This window comes from Microtus ochrogaster, linkage group LG1 (assembly GCF_000317375.1).
Source record: "Microtus ochrogaster isolate Prairie Vole_2 linkage group LG1, MicOch1.0, whole genome shotgun sequence".
In the NCBI taxonomy this organism is placed as follows: Eukaryota; Metazoa; Chordata; class Mammalia; order Rodentia; family Cricetidae; genus Microtus; species Microtus ochrogaster.
Window position 1 is genome coordinate 56,497,006 of NC_022027.1, and position 20,403 is coordinate 56,517,408.

The 20,403-nt window shown below is 46.2% G+C and overlaps 1 protein-coding gene across 1 annotated transcript in view; it reads right to left on the minus strand.

Moving 5' to 3' along the window:
* Positions 1 to 20,403, minus strand: part of Tgfbr3 (transforming growth factor beta receptor 3) — a 199,622-nt gene that overhangs the window by 42,586 nt on the left and 136,633 nt on the right. Inside the window, exons 11-16 of the mRNA XM_013350914.2 lie at positions 19,142 to 19,285; positions 18,826 to 18,993; positions 14,718 to 15,014; positions 12,303 to 12,420; positions 3,143 to 3,196; positions 337 to 444 (exon numbers count right to left, since the gene is read on the minus strand). Coding sequence (XP_013206368.1) covers positions 337 to 444; positions 3,143 to 3,196; positions 12,303 to 12,420; positions 14,718 to 15,014; positions 18,826 to 18,993; positions 19,142 to 19,285 — 889 coding nt within the window. The remainder of the gene's footprint in view (positions 1 to 336; positions 445 to 3,142; positions 3,197 to 12,302; positions 12,421 to 14,717; positions 15,015 to 18,825; positions 18,994 to 19,141; positions 19,286 to 20,403) is intronic.

Below are 20,403 nucleotides of genomic sequence, written 5' to 3' on the forward strand. Positions count from 1 at the left end.
AACTGTAACTAACATAGGATAAACTGTAACTGTAACTAACATAGGATAAACTGTAACTAACATAGGATAAACTGTAACTAGCACAAACATAGTATAAACTGTAACTAACATAGGTAAACTGTAACTAGCATAGGATAACCATCCTTTTTCTAAGCATCATTTGGGACAAGTTATATTTTACATGACCTAACTTATACCAAATATATAAATACAAGAATAGTGAAAGTGAATGTTCTTTCTTTTGCTTACTATTTTATCCATCCCTAAAATTGTGTATGTCTGTTTTGTGGCAGGTGCCCAGATACGGGCTAGCTGAGAGAAAGCAGTCACACTCACCTGTGTGGGAATAGATGTACCACAAGGCCCCCGTCAGGAGTGCTCCAATAACAAAGGCAGCAAAGGCAATGCCCATTACGGTTAGTGTGTCCAGACCATGGAAAATCTCTAAAAGGAGAACACCAGAAACACACATTCTGTATAAGTCAGTCTTACACACTTCCATTTTATTCTCGCTACAAGCATGGCCATAAGCCTAGGTGCTGATAGAAATTCAGACACTGTGGTAAGGGTTCCACTGAACTCTACAGTTTGTTACTTGCAAATTTGCTGACAAAAGAAAAGATGGATCACTTGGGTTTTTAAATATCCGGTTAGCAATTTATTCTGAGTAAAGACTTTTTAAATAAATGTTTTTAAATAAAAAATTTAGGTTTATCTTACTTTATTTGTATGATCTTTTGCTTGGATGCAGGTATGTGTATGGGGATCTCCTATCCTGGATTGGGGGTTCCCAGCATCTTGTCAGTGCTGGGAATTGAACCTGGGTCCTCTGCAAGGGTGACAAGTGCTCTCAATCGCTGCGAAATTTCTCCAGCTCCCCAAAAAGTCATTTTTAAAAATGAGACATAAATTTTGTGATACTTTCTATCTGTGGTCTCATTGTCCTGGTCTGAGAAGGTCACTTGAAAATTCACAGGCTAAGATTCTTAAGAAGGTCAAGTATCAGGTGTGGTGGAGTTTGCCCTTAATCCCAGTACTGGGAGGCAGGCGTAAGTAGATTAATATGAGTTCAAGGCCAGCCTGGTCTGTACACAGTGAGTTCCTGGTCAACTAAGGCTACAGAGTGAGATCCTGTCTCAGGGGGTGGGAGAGGGGGGTGGGCGTGAACTTCATTATCAAAACCAGGCTCGTTGTTTCTTAGTTCACCAAGCACCTCCGAGCAATCGTGACCCACACACTACACAGACATCATAGCCTTAGCATCCTCTGCAGTACTTCTGTGAACACTTACAGAATATGAAAGATGAAAGGGAGTGAGAAAAAGGGAAGAGAACAGAATATATTACTCTTGCGCATCAGAACACTGCCCTGGCTTCACAGTAAGCCCCTGTCTTAACCCTGAAGAACTGCCTCATTTTAAACAACCTGCTTTTGCCGCCCTCCAACCCCCATTTTTCCATGAAGAGAATTACTTCTCAGTGGGGTTGCCATGTCAGTTTTACGGTCAGCAAAATATATAAAAGAACTGATTGTCCCTCTACTTGGCGGAGATTTTTTTTTTATATTTGCAATTGATTTCAGTTCACAGAAATCTGAGATTTCCTCCCACTGAGGAAGAACCGCCTTTGAGTTAAGACTAGCTTGTAAGGAAGTGTTTGGTAAACTAAAAATCTGTTTATCTATGCATAAATTGGAGGTACAAGCTCTCTCCATGACCTAAACATAGCTTCTTCTCTCTACCCCATTCAGAAGCAGGACTAGCTGGTCATTCTAGAAGTGAAATCGCTTTGTTTTCCAACTCACACGACACAAAAGATTCAATTATATGCTCATGTGAGCCTAAGCCAGCCAGGCACTCCAGAGGTCTCTCTGTTAGGTAACTCCCTATGCGAGGAGTCAAGAAGGACCTTGCTCCTCCAGCTATGTCTGCTGGTGTGTTCATTACCTTCTGGGAAACTGAGGGTGGCTCCACCCACCACAGGTAGGAGTAACACAGAGAGAGCGATTACAACAGATGAACAGTCCTGGGCAGGAGCTGGGAACCTGGGAGAGCTGGTGGAAGTCAGAACGACAGACCAGCCATCAGCCCCCAAGCATAAACTAGTCCATGGGACAGATGCGAAAAGGCAACGTGCCTTCTTATGCCTATGAATGCAAGGACATATTGATGGTAACTTTCTTTTTAGTAAAAACATCCTGAAATTCCAAAGGTAGAGATGTCATTTACGAAAATCAGCCCAATGAGTATGAAAGAACGTGTCTACACCATGTCTGTTACTGAGCGTGTGGTGCTCCTGTTTCATAATCTCCTGGAAATAAGTTCACTTAGGACATTCATGGGGCTTTGTAGAAAAGCGTTAAAAAGAACGACTTGTATCCAGCACTGGGGAAGTAGAGGCAGGTGGATCTCTGAGTTTGAGGCCAGCCTGGTCTACAGAGTGAGTTCCAGGACAGCCAGGTCGATACAGAGAAACCCTGTCTCAAAAAAGAAAACAAAACAAAAAAGAAAAAAGAAAGAAAGAAGGATGTTGTGTACATCTTGGGGTCAGCCCTGGAAACCAGCCCCGGGAGTCAACACAGATTCTCCTCAAAGGGACACAAGAACAAAAAGAACTCTGGGTGGGCCCGGCTTCACTGCCAACGATAACTCATTCAAATACATACAAAATGATAGTGAACTACATGACGCCCAACGTTCTGTACCAATGATACCGAGTTCTCATTCTCTTCCTTGCCCTCTCTGGCTCTTCCCACCCTAAGTGTGTGGTGCTGTTTCCTTAGCACCATCTCTCTGAGCAAGCAATCACCCTGAAGCTGGGAGCAAACACTCTTCCAGCTCAAGAGGAAAAAACATGAAAACAATTAACTTGATAGTGTGAAGCTGTAGCCTTCACACTCAGGCTGCCCGCGCCAGTGGGTCAACAAGTCAGGATTTTAACGTGGCAAAGGCAGAGACCACAGAACAAGGACAGGCAGGGTGAAGGGCAGAGGGAGGGTGAAAAGTGAGAAAAGGAAAGAGGGAAGAGGAAGAGGGAAGGAGGCAGAGCTGTCTTATCAGTTCAGCTTGGCAAGGTTTCCACGACCAACACATTCTTAGAAAAGCCCAGAGGCATTGTTTGGAAATAGTTGCATAAAGACTTACGTGGAGGGGGAGGAACTGGACTGGACTCCTTAGTTTTAGTGTCTGGAACGTTTTCTGAAACAAAAGCATAAGTCACAATGCACTGCATTTACGCAAGGGATCATCAGACTCTCAGCAGAAGGGCATTTTTCTAAGTGTTAGTAAATACGTGTGTGTGTGAGAGAGCATGTGTGTACATGTACTACTGGAGAACAGAAGAGAGTGTTGGATCCCTGGAGCTGGAGTGGTTGTGAGCCACCTGACTTGGGTGCTGGGCCTCTGGAAGAGCAGGCGCCACTCTTACCTGCTGAGCCTTCTCTCTAGCCTAAGCTAATAAACATTTCCTGAAACCACCGCTAAAGTTCCTCTTAATGTATCAAAGGCACCTCTCAGAAATTCCAGGCATTGTATTCTGTTAGGGACCAATTACAGAGGCTCTGCAATTTGAAGTTGAAGGCAAGCAGCTCAATTTAAAGACTTCGGATCTGACAGAGTGTGCATGTATATTCATTCATCTTTCTAGTTGCTGTTCAATACCTCCAAACACCAGGCTTCTCCAATACGTTCACAAAACTGTTCCCCCCTTGAAATATTTTTTTAAAGAATTTACAGCTTTTTGCAGGGCATAGTAGCACAAGTCTAAATCCTAGCACTTGGGAGGCAGAGGCAGACGGATCTCTGTGAGTTCGAGGCCGAGTCTGGTCTGGTCTACATAGTGACCAGGGTCTCAGGACAGCCAGAGCCACACAGTGAGACCCTGTTGGGGAAAATCTATGGCTTTCGACACATCATTTCTTATCTCCTTAACCAAAGGGTTTAGTTCTGCTCGGGCATCACCAGACCCTCCCTCTTCCCATCAAACTCCAAATGTTCTCTCCTGCACAACTCCCCGAAAGGGAATTCTCCAGAGTCCCGCTAGTGACTAACTACCCTCTGTGTACAGAGAAAAACAAATCCAGTCAGTTTAGCATGAAACACAGCTTCTCCCCTCCCTCGCCCTTCCCAGATCCTTCACTCATGGATGCTGGTGGCTCCTCCCTATTTAATGTTCTACTGGCTCCTTTCAGTGCCCAGTTTCGTCACACTTTCTAAGCCAACTTCTGTTTCGCTGGCCCTGGTTCTATCCTTCAGGGCTGACCTCTCCCATGATTCTCGCTCCGTCCCTTTTCAGCTACACAGGTCACGCTCTGACACGCTGGCTGGAGTGGCAAGGCCTGTAAGAGGGTCCCAACATTTTCCCTGCGCTGCCTTTAGGGGAAGCCTCAGAGCGGCAGAGAATCAGACTTCCAGGAATGCTTGGTGAAGGTGATGCTGACACCCTTAATAAGACGACCAGAACACCTTGTGCTTAGATGCTTCCTGGTCTTAGAACGCCACAAGACCAAGGTTTTCAGTGATGTTAAACCTGGTCCTTTGAGGCCGTCAGAAAGAGAATTTGCAATTGCTGTTTTACAAACGAGTGGCCTGAGATTCTGATGTCCTGTGACCAGTTCAAGATCACAGCTGGGAAACATCAGTGAAACGCTGAACCAGGATTTCTGACTCTGGCTTCATGGGTTACAGGTGGAGGGGGTGGGGAGGGTATGCCCTGTCCTTAGCTGGAGAAACTCTGATTTAGTAACTGCTTGTGCCCAGTGCTTGCTGCTCTCCTCAGTGAGAGGAGCTTAAACCAGGGTGAGGACACTCTGGCCTGAGACGGGAAAATTGTAATTTGAAATGATTTATTTAAGAAAGCAAAAGAAGAATATTGCAGGAGGTGAAAATTACATGAAATTCAAGTTTGTCCCAAAAGCGGTATTCCGTGGTCGTGCACAGCACACACACGTGATCTACAGCCATTTTCCTGCCGCAGCAATAGAACCGGACACTTGAGACAGGGGCTGGACAGTCCCCAAACCAAATACTCTATCTATCCGTTTTTTTTATAGAGAAAGAGTGAAGAGGCCCTGGCTCAGATACCACCTTTCTCTTTGGAGTTCAAAGTGGTATGTCCTAAGTGCCTCTCGGCTTTAACTTCATCATCATTCATAAAGAAGGACACACTTAGTCTTTGGATTCATAGCAAAACAAAAAAGAACTTGTGGGATTTAGAACAAAATAATGCAAGTTGGTCTTTACAAAAATCAATAATAAGGTTGACAGTGTGAATGGAGACAGGAGTTCTTGGGGTTAACCATGGCAATCTGGCCAGGTCCGGTTCTGAGGAGGTAACCAGCTACTGTATGGACCCCTGAATCTGAGTGTCACGGTGGCCCTTTGAGGAGACATTCAAGTTATACGTCAATACAATCACTAAGAAAATTAAGGTGTCTTAAAAAATTAATCCAGGAGCCAGGCACAGTCTATGATCCTACATCCCAGCCCCTGGGAGGTGGATGCAGGATGGCTATGGGTTCGAGGGCAGCTTGGACACACAGTGGCCTCAGGCCTGTTTGACCCACTCAATGAGAACCTGCTTGTGACAGTTTGGCTTGAAGGTTGTCTCACTGAGGGACTGTTGAGATTGGATTGGGTGGTCTGTTGGGGGGGGGCTGTCTTAAGTTAGCTGGCTTAGGTTCAGCCCAGTGTGGAAGGCACTATTCCTAGAACAAGGGCCCTACGTTTGCATAATGGAGCAATGGAGTTGAGTATAGGCAAGCAAGCAGGTACACATCCACTTCTCTCTGCTCTTGACGGCGCCTGTGATGTGACCAGATGTTTGAAGTTCCTGCTTCGAGTTCTTCCCAGTGACAGACTAAATTAGGAGATAAGCTAAATAGACCCCTCCTCTTCTACGTGTTTTTGTTTGGATACTTTATTACAGCCACAGAAGTGAAGCTAGAACACAGTCTTAAGGAAAAATGATACAATTTAGTATGCAGAACTCAACAGTCATAAACTAACTATATAAGATACATTTTCTAGGGGCTAGAGAGATGGCTCCGTGGTTAAGAACACTGGCTGTTCTTCTACAATAGCTGGGTTCCCAGCACCCACGTGGTGGCTCACAATTATCTATAACTTTAGTTTCAGGGCTTCTGATGCTCTCTTCGGGGCTCTGAGCACACCAGAAAGGCAAGCGGTGCACAGATAAATGTGAAGGCAGAATGCCTGCACACATGAAATAATAAAATGCATGTTTCTAGAGATGCGTTTCCTGGCTGGGGATGTAGCCTAGTTGGTAGGGTGCTTGCCTAAAATGCCCTTTCCTGGGTGCCATCTTAATGGCAGCAATAATAACACTAGCTCTGACATTTGTAGATTTGGACAATACTCTAAAGTAGACAAAAAGTCTTCGTCTCTTATCTCATACCCCTAGGAACTCTCTGAAGTGTGAGCATCTGACCACAAATCCACCTACTTTCAAGAAGTAACGGTTTGGCTCACTGAACTAAGTGCGAAGGCATTTGAAGGTCTCAGCAGCGTGCATCAGCAAGAAGTATACACACACTTCTGGCAAGAGCTCCAACCAGCCTTCCACCTGCGGTTACGCTGTGTCACTCAGAATCCCCATGTGGTTTGAAAAGAAGGATTCTCCCAGAGGGAGGACCTCACATGTAAGAATTTAGGTTTTATGGCAAGGTCTTTATGATGGATGGTACTGTTTAAAAATGGACTTATGCTGTGATCTAATGCTCCCCCTCACCCCAAATAGGGCCCTCCCAGAGAGCTAAACAGAAACAGCCCTGCCTTATTTCCTTGTGTCAAGTCTCGTCGTGACCATCCGTGCAGAGACAAGCCCCACACCGCAAAGCTGAGGCTCCAGGATTTACCAACTAACATTTCTTCTTCCCCAGTTCCCCATAACTCTGACTATAGCAAAAATAGCTTCATCTCTTCCAGCGCCCTACAACTGAACCCGCCTGCCGAAAGGAAGGGAACAGCCGTATTTACTTAGGGAAAGGATTGTTAGAAAGGAATCCTAGATATTGCTGTAAAGAGAATTTTAACAGTGGATCTCTCTCTGCAGAAAGAATACACTATAATCAACATTCTGGATCAAATCTTCTCATATAGTCTGAACAAATTTTGGTTTACCTCTAGAACCCAAACCTCCCTCCCCAGATTGTCAGAACTAGCTCTCGCCAACCGGCGTATCTGGGGTAGGTTATGCATGAGTAACTGACCACAGCCTTTGGCCTCCCGTTTTAATTCAGTTCTTGTAAACACTGCAGGGCTGAGAAGGCCCACAAAGAAACAGGGTGGGGGTTGGGAGAGTGATGACTTTGTGCAGCTACTCAAGAGTGGTTTTTTCCCCTAACCTTACTCGGCTGATTCTGGTTCTTGCTCTGGGCTCTTTTCAGTATTTATGGCAGGTTTTGCATTGGCCTCTTAACTTCTCTGCCACTAGACAGTGGTCCTCACCCAGGGACAGGGCAGGAGGCTCTTTGGAAATATGGAGGTTTCTAGAAATGAAGGATGATGCTAATTCTACAGGGTGCCCACATCAGAGTTATCCAGCCCCAGGTGGGTGCTATTCAGAGTGAGAAACATTGTACTATAAAGTCCCTAATTAGGGACTCAGAAAATGTGGTTTTGGAATTAACACCCAGAGTATCATTTCTCTTGCTGGTTTTCTCCCAGAAGCACAACACTTGCCCTGCTCTCAGAGTGGTGATCCTAACCAATCCTAAGCCCTGGAGCCCTCCCTCAACAACACTTGCACTGCTCTCAGAGCGGTGATCCTAAACAATCCTAAACCCTGGAGCCCTCCCTCAACAGAGTCTCCCTACTTAGCCCTGGCTGGCCTTGAACTCACAGAGATCTGGCTTCTTCTACCTCCCAAGTGCTGGGATTAAAGGTGTGTGCTACCACACCCAGCCTTCTCAAGATCTTTTGGTGCTTCTTAGATTTCAGAGAGGTTTCTTCTGGATTATTGATGGATGGAACTGTTTGGTTTCCTTCCACACAAATGGGCCACAGGAAGTGGCCAAACAAGATTCACCATGAATATGTAGTTGCTAAAGCCGGATAATGTGTTCCTGGAGGGTTCGTTCTAATTTTACATACATTTAAAATCTTCTTAATAACAGGTTTTCAAAGCTGTGAAGCAGCTGGACCGATGAGAGTTCTAGCCCCTGCTCCCTCAGGGACCGAGACCTCGCTCGGCCAGCATTTCTAGTCTGCCTTAACCTGAGGACAAACTCTTTTTTTAAGAGTATTTTTGGTTCTGGAAAATCCAAATGTGTTCCAAAATGTCACGCCTCTTTTAGATTAATTTCCATTTGAAACGGTTTCCCAATACCTTTCTCTCCTAGAAGAACCCCAGTCTGACAGAGAGGAAAGGAAGAAATCCACCTTTACTGAGTGCTCATGATAGGCAGGTGCTTTTATTTTCAAGTGTGGAGAAAATCCAGAATTCCTGAAGTTTAACTTGCTAGGAATTAAAAGCTGAGTATAAATCATGGCGAAGCTGGGAAAGCTGCCAATGTGCTGAAGCATCTCAGAGACGATGGCAGGATGGCACCGCCTCAGCTATTCTAATTGTTTTGCCATAAGCCATAATATGCATCAGCTGTTTGTTTTCTGCTTTTGTGTGTGCTCAAGTCATAAAGTCACAGAATGTCTGAGTCTGCACTTTTAAACACACCCTAATATTTTAACCCTGTCAAGAAATGTGTTTTCTTTCTTTTTTTAATCTTTCACTTGACTTTCAGTTCATATTCTTTAGATTACTTGAGTACTGTCTTGATAACAGTGGCCATGGGAGGAGGAGGCATATGGGGGTTTGCAAAAGGTGTAAAATCAAAGGAATGGATTCGCATCCTGGTCTGCCATATGTAGGTGTGTGGCCACGTTTGTTAAAGCGTCCTCTCCGCAAAGCCTCTGTGAGAACTAAACTCGATAACACCCTAAGCACTCAGGACAGGGCCTTGAGCAAAAGAAATGCTTTGTGAATGTTGGATCCTCACCGCCATCGCTAACACCTCAACGGTCCGGCATCTTCATCTATTGTGAAGAGTAAAGGAGCCCGATGATCAGCCAAGGCTGATTCCAAAGGACTCAGAGACCAAAGGTTCCACTAAGAATGGTAGCCTATTAAAAGAACCTAGAATTATTCATGTAGCTTTGATGGCCACTTTCCCTGCCCACAGAGGAGGAAACACTGTCTGAAGATGTCATCATTATTGGTAGTGGTAGTTGCTACTCTCTGCCTGTATCTGTCGTCCTGAAAACCTCAACTGTAAAAAAAGAAAGACAGGCCAAATGGCCAAGGACAGTTGGCTCTATGGCAAGGACGTCAGGAGGAATGGACCAGAACAGTGGAGCTGCTGGGCACTCTTACCCCACAGGTCATCCCTGGTCTCCCACTCCAAGAAAGAACGTTAGTTACTGTCGTTTAAATACACCACGGCTACTGGGCCAATGGTCACCTGCCTTTTCCCAAAAATATTCCAGTGCCCTGTGTGGCTGAGAGATTAGATTTCAGTGATCTACACGGAACAGAAATGATTTCAGAGCCAATGAAAATAAACACAAAAGGTAAGGGGAGGCATTGTGGAGCGAAAACCCAGCAGCAAACCCCCTACTCCTGCCAAGGAAGATGAATTTGCATACAGCCTTGGGAAACTGCAGTTCAACCTCCTCAATTTGTTTTACAAACCTAAGCATAAACTGTTCACCCACTTGCTTCTCCACTAAAATCTCACCTCAATTAGCGAATCTCATGAAATCGCTTTGATATCCGGTTAAAAAAACAACACTTTCCTCTTGAGCGTTTATGTAAAGAAAACACAGAGTGTTCAGTATAATGACTCTAAGTTTAAATAAAAGTAATTGCCTAATTTACAAGAGAAATTACTTAGAAAAATACCACTGGAGTTTTAAAAAAAAGAATGAAAGAATTGCTGAAGTTATAGTGTTGTAATATTAATGCCTAAGTACTGTCTGGCACGGGGCACAACCAGCTGCTGCGTTCAATTACCAGCTGAATGCGTGCTCTCAAAATAGGGTAAGGGTAAGGGACAGGGAGCGAGGTGGCTGCTGCCATTGTTAACTGCTTTTATAGCACAAAACACAGTCAGCTGTTCTCAACTATGGATTCTTTGCAAGGCAATTCATTCCTATTCTTTCCCCTGGACACAACGATAAGGGTAGCAGTATTTGGGCAACCCAGTTGAAGTGAGACTACCTACTGAATGACTGAGAACCAACCAATAAAAGCCTAACAAGCTACATTCAAGACAAAACCCAATAAACACTTGACATGTGCACCCAGCATCGAGGGCAGTTAGGAAATGAACTGGAATCTGTTTGCTCCTCCTAACAGCTCAGCCAAGTGTCGGGGCTGCAAGGGCTTGCATGTCCCTGTTCTAACCTCTCCTTTCCAGATAAGAACCTGAACCATGGAGGTCTTGAGGGCTTGCCATAGCCCGCTGGGTATGGAGGGAATAAGGGCAGCAGCCCAACTTCCGGGCTGTGAGCCAGTCTCTACCTCCTGCCTCTTTGAAGGGGTGAGACACCTGGAATGGCCACCCCTTATTGAGAAACTGACCAGCACCCACCTGTCTCTTCTCTGGTAGCTCACGACTGATCCAGAGCCACCCACTGCTAAGTCCTGCCAGTCCTGGCCCCAAAGTACCATCCCAGGGCACCCCAGATCTGGTGTCAGCACCAGCCACCACGGCTCCCCTCTAACGCCCAGCAGCCGGGACTGAGCTGCTCGCCGGCTTTTGCTCGGCTTCTCTCTGCCCTTCAGGGTGGCAGGACACGGTCCACGACTGCAATGCTGGCATATCTCACCCTGGACGCTTGACACCCCCTCTCATCCCGCTCACTCTGCCAGTCTTTTCTCAGCTTGACACCCTTTGAGAGCAAAGCTTCTGGGGAGCGACAGGCTGTTTCTAGACAGGGAGGACGGCAGCTACTCAGATCACCCATGCGACATGCGGCCCCACCCCTCAGCTGTTGACAGCTGCCTGATACATCCTGGCTTTCTCGGGTCCCTGGGGCTGTGATGCTCTCCCCGCAGTCCCTGGAGCTCCCTGCTGGCTGTCTGGGCCTGCCTGTCGCCCTGGTGCTGACACCACACATTTCAGGACATGTCTGTCCTTCTTTCCTAGTCAGTATAGCTCAGTGAGTGTTCTTACACATGAAGGAATGGAAACCCTGGGAATGAGGAGGAGCAATGGAGTTCTGAAAACTCCTTCGTAAATCTCAGCTTCCTTCCAGTATTCCTGAGTGGACGATACCCACGGATGAGAAGCCCTCCCAGAGGTAGCTGTGGTCTTGGTGAAGCGTTTCTGTAGCACGGAGTGAGCAGACCCGTGAGCATAGCATGGAAAGCTGGGCCGTGCAAGCATGCAAGTCCCCGCATGTCACAGACCACAGGAGCACATCTGAAATGCAGCAGAGAGGAGCACGGCGGAGCCAGCCTCTTTCGTGGTGCGTGGATCGAACCCACTGTCTTCTATGCCTAGCTAGCCCTCCTCCACTGAGCTGTTTCTCCGCCCCTCATCTGTTCTTTAAAGGAGAATTTGTAAATAATTACACACAGCACAGTGGCAGAATTGGAACTCTCTTGGGGCAAAGAAGTATTTTCTATATTGACTGCCTTATGCTATTTTTTTTACATTTATGTGTTCATTACAGGTGGGTGTACAGGCGTGTGCATGTGTGTACCATGGAACACATGCAGATGGATGTCAGGACGACTTGGGGAAATTGGATTTCTCATTCTACATCCTTATGAGTTCAGGGATCAATGCAGGTCATCAGGCTTTATGGCTTTAACCTTTAACCCGCTGAGCTATCTCACTAGCACTGGCTTATTTTTTATTTTTTTGAACAAAACTGGACTTCAATTTATAGAACTGAATTTTTAAAAACACTTATTTACTCTGTGTGTGTGTGTGTGTGTGTGTGTGTGTATGTATCATATCATGCAGGTTAAGGTTGGATGACATTTACTATTCTGTGTATCTGTGTGGAGACACATGTGTCACACCGTGCAGATGAAGGGCAGAGGAAACATTACTCCACGTGTCTGTGCGTGCATGTGTGCATATGTGTCATACGATGTAAGTGATGGTCAGAGGAATCGTTATTCTGTGCGTCCACGTACATGTGTGCGTGCATGTGTGCATGTGTGTTACACCGTGCAGATGAAGGGCAGAGGAACCTTGCAGGTGCCATCTTCTCCTTCGCCATGTGTGTTTTAGGGATGACTACGAGGAGCAGGTTTAGGCCCCCCCCTTCTCACCTTTATAATCTGCCTGGTGGATCACAGCCAGGGGCTTGGTAAACGTCTTCTTATTCTGCATCATGGTCCAGATCATGGCGGCATCTAGAGAGGTGCAGGCCTCATCAGGACTCACGCACTGCGGAGAGGCGGAACAAAGCAGTCACGGTCATAGCTCATAGGGAAGTCACAAGTCCTGCACACGCTGTCTTCTGGTCCCTCACCAGAGTGCTCACGCTGCTAGCCATGGGGAAGACAGGGCATCTGTGTGCACGCTGTCTTCTGGTCCCTCACCAGAGAGCTCATGGCTGCTAACATGGGGAAGACAGGGCATCTGTGTGCACGCTGTCTTCTGGTCCCTCACCAGAGAGCTCACACTGATAACATGGGGAAGACGGGGCATCTGTGTGCATGCTGTCTTCTGGTCCCTCACCAGAGAGCTCACACTGCTAACCATGGGGAAGACAGGAAGGACATCTGTGTGCTTTTCAAAGAACCCTAAATAATCAGGGAGACAGCAAGGCAGCCCTGGTGTGTTTCCACTGTACTCGAAGATGCAGATATCAATGGACAGCTTACAGACATCCTCCTCGGCCCCTCCCCACAAACAGTTTCAGAATTCGTTTGACAAATGGGTAAACTACAGATGTGATGTTCTTGGCCCTGTCCAATAATGGCTTCTTTGTGATAACATCTATAATCTGTGATTGTGGGAAACTGCATTTATTGTGATATGATAGAATTTATATCTGTTGATAATTGTAAACATATTGTCATACTTGTTGGACTTTTTTTTTTTTACATTCTACAAAATTAGGTTTCCCACAACCATCTTCTGTTTGTTTTGGTTTGGACTTTTCGTTTTTTCCCCGGCACCTCACACATGTTCTATGTCACCCAGGCGTGGAAGTATGAGACCAGCAGTTTCCAGCTAGTTTAAGTCTGGAAAGTTATCAGGGACGACATGTCTGGAGGTGGAGGGTATCATATCTGATACGCTTCTCTGGGCCACACACAAGCCAGATACACACTGTGAGAAGACACCGAACCCCTAACACCCTGAGAAGAACTTTGCTGCAGAGGGAAAGGCATGTCATGATGGGAAGAAGGCATGCTGTTGAGAAGCCGTGAAGCTCATTTCACTGCTGTAGCTCCCTTGACTCTCTGGCTAGCCCTCCAGTTAATTAAGACTGTACGATGCTAACTCTGTCTCAGAGGCTGACCCTGGGCCAGACACTTAACTCACAGCAAAGGGCAGGGTCACTCTGTGATCATGGGTACCTTTTCCTAGAAGGTCACAGAAGTACTCAGGAGTTACTAGGAACAGGGAACTGCTGACTTTAAGAAGGCATTAACAGTTCCTCCTCAGCATCCCGCCTCCTTTGCTCTTCTACCAGGAAGGGAAGTGTGTGTTACTTTCATTTCTAGAGGACTAAAGGTAGCAGTGGCTATAGAAGCAGACAGGTGAGCAGAGCTCCGAGTCTTTGGCTTTGTTCCCTGAGGATTGGTGGTCGGCTGTGTATTAATTTGTAGACAAAGCTCAGTGACTTCTCAGGGAAATGATTCAAGGAATTCAGGTCAGCAGAAATCTATTTAATAGGTATTTTTCTCCACCTACTTTTTCTTCCAGTCTCTCTATAAGAGAATTCTAAACATATAAATGCTACAGCTTGATTCTGGACTTCTGAGACACTAGTAGATCCCAGATTCCAAGGGAATTAGAATCCAGTTTAGACTGTGTGTAACAGTTACAGAATAAACACGCAGAGGAAATTATATGAAATCATATTAGCTCATAGCAACAGCAGGAGATACCTGTCCCACACAAGGCAGACCTAACAAGGTGTCACAGTTGACCCAACTGAGCCCCTGCAGTGGCTGCTCCGACAAGGTCAAAGGGTTCTAATTTCTGTTGTGGCAACAGAACATAGCCGTTTAATATGGGCAACGACACGAGGCAAATATGATGAGCTGATAAGAAACCAGGCAAAAGTAAAATATTTGTTAGTTTCCCTTAGAAATCCTCCCGAGATAAGGCCATCTTATAACCCACACAGAGAAGGTCAAAAAAACAATTGCAATCCCAGTCTCATTGGGACCTGGAAAAATTAATCCTCACACTGATCTCATCCTTTCGATTCCTTGTTCTTCTGGCACAGCACACTATCTGACCAACAGAGCCAGGGCCAGCCTTGGTGGAAGTCATTCCTGGGTTATCACCCTAAGGTACAGCTAAGCGCATACGGAAAAACTAACTCACTGTCAGGGTTTATTTTCCAAAACCTAAAGCACATGTTCCCTGTTGCTTCAGCCAGACTTCAAAAACTCAAAACTACAACCTCAGCCTGCAGGAACTTGGATTCCACGTTCCCATTAGGGTGTCTCTTGACCTAAATATGCCCAAATCGCGGTCCAGACAGACGAGAGCCCACTCACCTTCGGCAGCCTCTGCGGGCCCTTCCTCCTGGTGCACAGCGTCAGCTCACACTGTAGGAAGAGCAGGGAGGTGTTGAACACGGACTTGAAGACAAAGCTGAAGCGTTTCTTGTCCACCTCGGCGTGCGGGATGGGGAAGTGCACTCTCTTGGAGCTGTAGAATTTCACAGACTCATCCTTGGGACAGATGTTCTCGATAATGGTGTAATCAGACATCCTGTCCGGGTTTGAGAACGGAGAGACAAAGCAGGTTTGGATGGCAAAGCCCAGTTCTTGGTCGGCCTTGGTGACGGATACCTGCCAAGGAACAAGGCGGAGTCAGAAATGGCTGGCGTCTTGTACTTTAGCCACCCAGACGCTATCCCGACACAGCTCTTTGGGTAACACTGCTCTGTTTTCATAACGTATTTACAGTTCTCTAGCAGTAACCGAAACACACACTGATTGATGAAAGATATTTCCCATTTAAACTTGACGCGAATGACAACAAACTGTTTAATTCAAATGCTGCAAGTTACAAATACAAAATGGGTTAAGGCTCTCTGGCCCTCTGTAAGCCCTTGGAGCCAAAAAAGTAAAATCAAATTATGCACCTGAGTGGATCTTCTGAAATAAGCACACACAGGCGAAGCCCGCAATGCCACAATAGCAGATTATGACCGGGACCAGTGTTTTTTAATGCTGCCCTGTAGCTCAGGATGGAGGAGAATCCACGTGCTGGAGGCAGGCAGGACTGACTACTCGAGAAAGCAGAGCAAGGCCAGGAGAGCAGGATGTGGTAGACACAGCCTGCTTTGTCAGTCAGCAGGCCCGTGGTGCTTTGTACCAGGGACAGTGTGACCCGGTGGCCGTCACCAACCTGGCACCAAGCCAGCCTTGCCAAGAACTCTCCTGTCATTCTTTAATCCCCCTGGGGGGGGCGTTAAAGGGAAAACTGACCTGGAGACATTTCCAACTCATTTCCATTTCCCTCTTACATGTGTGTGCTGTGTCTAGCTCTTACTGAGGTTTCTTTTGTTTAGACGCGGGAAGGAGTGCTTAGCCAAATGTAAACAGCATTCAAACCTTAGCTCTCCTGAACCCTGCTAGAATCCCTGGAGCAAGACTGGCTTTACTGTCTGGTGACGTGTGATGGCTGTGTGAACTGCTCGCCTGACTTCGGTGCCTCTTTCCTTGACTAAACCAAGTATAAATAATAAACTTCAACACTTTAGAAATAAAGCTAGTCCTCATCCATACACCATGAGCCCCCAAATGCTTAAAAAGACAGAGATAATAAACAAACCTTGCACTTGGAACCCGCCCAGGGGGAATCCCCGACACCGCAGGAACCGTCATCCATAGCACACCCAAAGATCCCACACTGGTAACTGTGGGACATTCAACACGGACATGAACAGAGGGCAAAGCTGATTACGATGTTGCCGCCGTGTTTAACATTCCACAGATACTACCTTCACTATCTTTCCTAGTTATTTCTGAGGAACAAGCTATTCTGTCTTAGAGAAATTACCAGGTAAGTTACATACATGTTAAACCACAAAGTGCTATTTAACATGAACTCAGTCTTCAGTGTAAAACTATGCTGACTCTGTTCTCACTTTCAAAGGCATGCAAAGGCAGAATATCTGCCTAGACTGTCTCCTCAGTGCTTCGGAGGAGAAAAACCTTAGGTCCTGCTGCAGAATGGACCAGAAGTGAATGGTAGGAAGATTATAGGCTGGGGATGAGACCAGACCCAGGAATCCCCACGCTCTGCTCCTGACGTGCGGACCAAAAGCTCTCTTCCCACCTACAGGATGGCAGCAGCAATTAATGCGGAAGATGCAGTTAGTGTGAAAAACAGCGGCTAGAAGAGGCTCACGCCAACAGCGTGGGTCCCAGCCGGTAAGAACTCCACTGTTGGCAGTGCGACTCTAGATGCTGACTGGGCCGGATGAACGGAGAAGAAGAACTGACTCTATCACCAGGCATCACCCAGGAGTGACCACCTTGGATTAGGGGAAGAACTGTGGACTAGAGAAAGTAAAGATTCCAGAAAAGGCTAAGGAGGGCAGCTGGAGAAGAAACCAAGAAATGACTTTTCAGGTTAAGCCAGTTATTTATGAAGTTTTATTTTACTTAAGTAAAAAAAATTTCCTACCAGAGGAGGAGTCCAAACAGGGAAAGAAAGACAGGGCATGGCCAGTTGCTACCCTATTTAGCAAAAGCATTTACAGATTCTTTCAGGTTTTAGGTAGCTTCAGTCAAGTTTAAATTGGTTCATAACTACTCCCCAGTTCCAAATCCTTCCTAACATACTTGATATGTAAAGCAGCAAAAAATATTTGATCCACTTTTAAAGTCAAATTTAACTATAAAAATATGATAAGTGAAAAGAAATAGAAGGAAAAACAAGAGTGAAAAAGTAGAAGGACAGAAGGGACGGGACAGGGAACTTCCCAACAACACAACTCAAGTAAGCGAGTACTTCAGGAGAAGAGAGAAAAGGGAAGATACTGAGGGTGGGATACACAAGCCAGATTAGCCACTGGCTGGCATAAATTGGCAAAGCCACAAAGGAACAGATCTAGGCATGCGCTTGGAGACGAGCAAGCTGTAGCTAAGTAGTGTCTTTTCCAACCCACGGCAGAGTCAGGAGTCAGACTAATGAGGCTGTGGCCTGTGAACACAGAAAAGGCCGAGGAAGAGCCCTGTTGTAGGGGCACTCATGGTCAGGAACAACACAGAGCAGCGGTTCCCCCAAAGCGCTGCTATGCACGCACATGGGGGAGGGGCAGCGGGGAAGACGGCCCCACTATGACCGCAGAAAGCATGGTGGGCTACCTGGCTCCACGCCAATCCAGTGCCCACGAGCACTGTCTGTCTTTGGAAATGACAAGGGTGCTCTGCAGTGGCTGTCACCTAAGGAAGCTTCTCACCCTCCCACTGTGAGGCACAACAGCAGCCAGCTGCTTCGCGCCAAAGCCAAAGATGCCTTTCCGTGAGACCAGCAGATGCTATGCCAATGGGGTCACTACAGACTCTGCCCAGGACACACAGACGGCAGACAGCCTGCTGCCGTAGGTCCATCTTCCCCAGAATGGATCTGTGAACTTAGACACTGACGTTGATACGGAGTTACGTTTTCTTCCCTTTCAAATGACAAGCTGAGGGGCCATGACAGAGGTGGCCAGTAGTGTGGCCTCGAGAGGTAGGACTCCACAGCTGCTCTACTTTGGATGTCTTGAATCTTAATTTTCTCATCTGAAAGTCAGATCTTAAAAATGAGTCCACTCTTACAGGATCCTGCTAACAAGTCAATTCATGGTGATGATATTCACAACTGCATTCGGTATGTCATGAAACAGCAATACATATCAGCGGTTACTATTTCGTTATTACCACCACTGCCTAATATTTTCATAGACATTCCAGATTTAAGCTCTGTGTGATGACTGCTGTTGGAAATGGGAAATGGCTTTGACAAATTCAAGAGGCGATTTAGATAATGACTTGGCAGAAACAACTTCACACACAGACATGCACACACACACTCACACACAAACACACGCACATGCACACACACAGACACGCACACATGCACACACACAGACATGCACACACACACGCACACACAGACACACACATGCACACACGCAGACAAGCACGCACACACATACATGCACACACACGCACACACAGACACACATACATACACACACAGACACACACACACGCACGCATGTGCACACACACAGAGCTTCTCACTCGACAGTAAATCTAAGATAAAGTGGGAGGCAATCTGAAAGCGTCCATGCCTAACTCTCACACTGGATGAATGAACAAAACTGTCCCTAAAAGTGTGGACAGTGAAACAAGCAGGGTGCTTTACTGGTAGACATCACATTTTTCTCACTTTTTTCTTTTTGGCATTTACCAAAAAAAAAACACTACATCCATTTAGCATATACCATAACATCCCAATATCCCTCCCCCCTTTTTGTCAGAAAGTGACCTGGAGGAGTTTTCTGAGCCAGGCTGTTTCCTAGATGAAGGCATCAGCTAGTGTTACAGGAGCTGCACGGGGTACTAGGCTGGATGCCCGTGGCCAGCACTCTATTCTTACCTCCACATAAACATGCCCGTTCTCTGCCACAGAGAAGACCCCGGGGGAGGGCACCAGAAAGAGGTCTGTGCTGTACAGCTCCATGTTGAAGGTGATGTTTCCATCGAGCGGATCCTGGAAGCCACTGGGATTCCTCAGCTGCCGCAAGCTGCAGTTAAACTGGAACACCTCCAAGCAGACAAGGCTACATCAGTCACATGCTTTGGTCTTTTACATGCAATTTCATTGTTTTGACAGTTCCCAGTGAAGACAAACCAAATGAACAACGTAATCCACAACAGAACAAAGCAAACCACTAAGAGAAACCAATACATACCTTCACAGTTCTAGCTCGGCTCAGGGGGACGGCCTCTCCTTCATCTGTGTCTCCTGAAAATCCACTGTCACCTGACTCCAAGTCTTCAAAGCCACCTGACCCGCTGCCGCTGCTATCCCCACGGGACGGCGTCTGTACCACAACCTAGAATGCAGGAGATGCACAGCTTTGTGTCATGCGCCTCTGCACCCACGGAACAATTCGGTGCAAACAGAAAATCGGACTGGATACAAACGACAGCAAGAGCAAATTCTCCAAACTTCTTAGGATTTTAAACCTCAAAGTGATGGGAAAATACAGAAAAGCTCAACTCAAGCTGGAGATCTGAACCAAAATTTGGATTTTTTTCCTTGCAAAAATTATAGATTTATTTATAATCATGTTGAATAATTATAAGTTACGTCAAATAGTGGGGACATTAGACATGGAAGTGGAAGAGCTGGGGCTGCTGACAGACTGGCCCACATCTTGTGGGTCCTCAGACACTTTCTAATTTGTGTCAGTGTTTGATCTTTTATAATGTCTGGATTGTGTGTGCGTGTGTGTGTACATGTGTGCGTACATGAATGTGTGTGTGTGTGTGTGTGTGTGTGTGTGTGTGTGTGTGTGAGAGAGAGAGAGAGAGAGAGAGAGAGAGAGAGAGAGAGAGAGTTGGAGAACACTTTGCAAGTCAGTTCTCTCCTTTCTCCGTATATGGGTCCTGGGGACTGAACTCACATTGTAGGGCTTGGCATCAGGCGCTTTTACCCATGAGCAAACCTCTGGTTCTATCTGGACCTTCGAAGGTTTGTGGAAAGTTTGGTTTAAGTTAGAAGCATGGCGCCTAATGTTTCCATGGAGCAATTCTTCTCCTCTCTGGTCTTGCATACTCCGCTCCCTTTTTATTCTCAATCCTTCCCACTATCTTTTCTTGTGTGTATGAGTATAAAAAAGAAAATGTTCTATTCACAACAATCTGTCTTAATATCGGCTGAAATTATTCTACTGGGTTGGTTCTGAATAGAATGGAAAAGTGACCCAAAGATCACAACTCCACAAATAAAATCCTGATTTATTCCCATTTCATATGATAAAATTGTGAGCATAATGGAAAATAAAAACAATCAGGAAGTCTGAAGATTCCTACAAACTGCTGTGTCATCATGGAAGGGGACAGACTATGAGGAGCAAGAAGGCAGGCATCGCGGTGGTGACCTGAGAAAACACCATCAACATTCACAAGCGCATCCATGGCGTGGGCTTCAAGAAGGCAGGCATCGCGG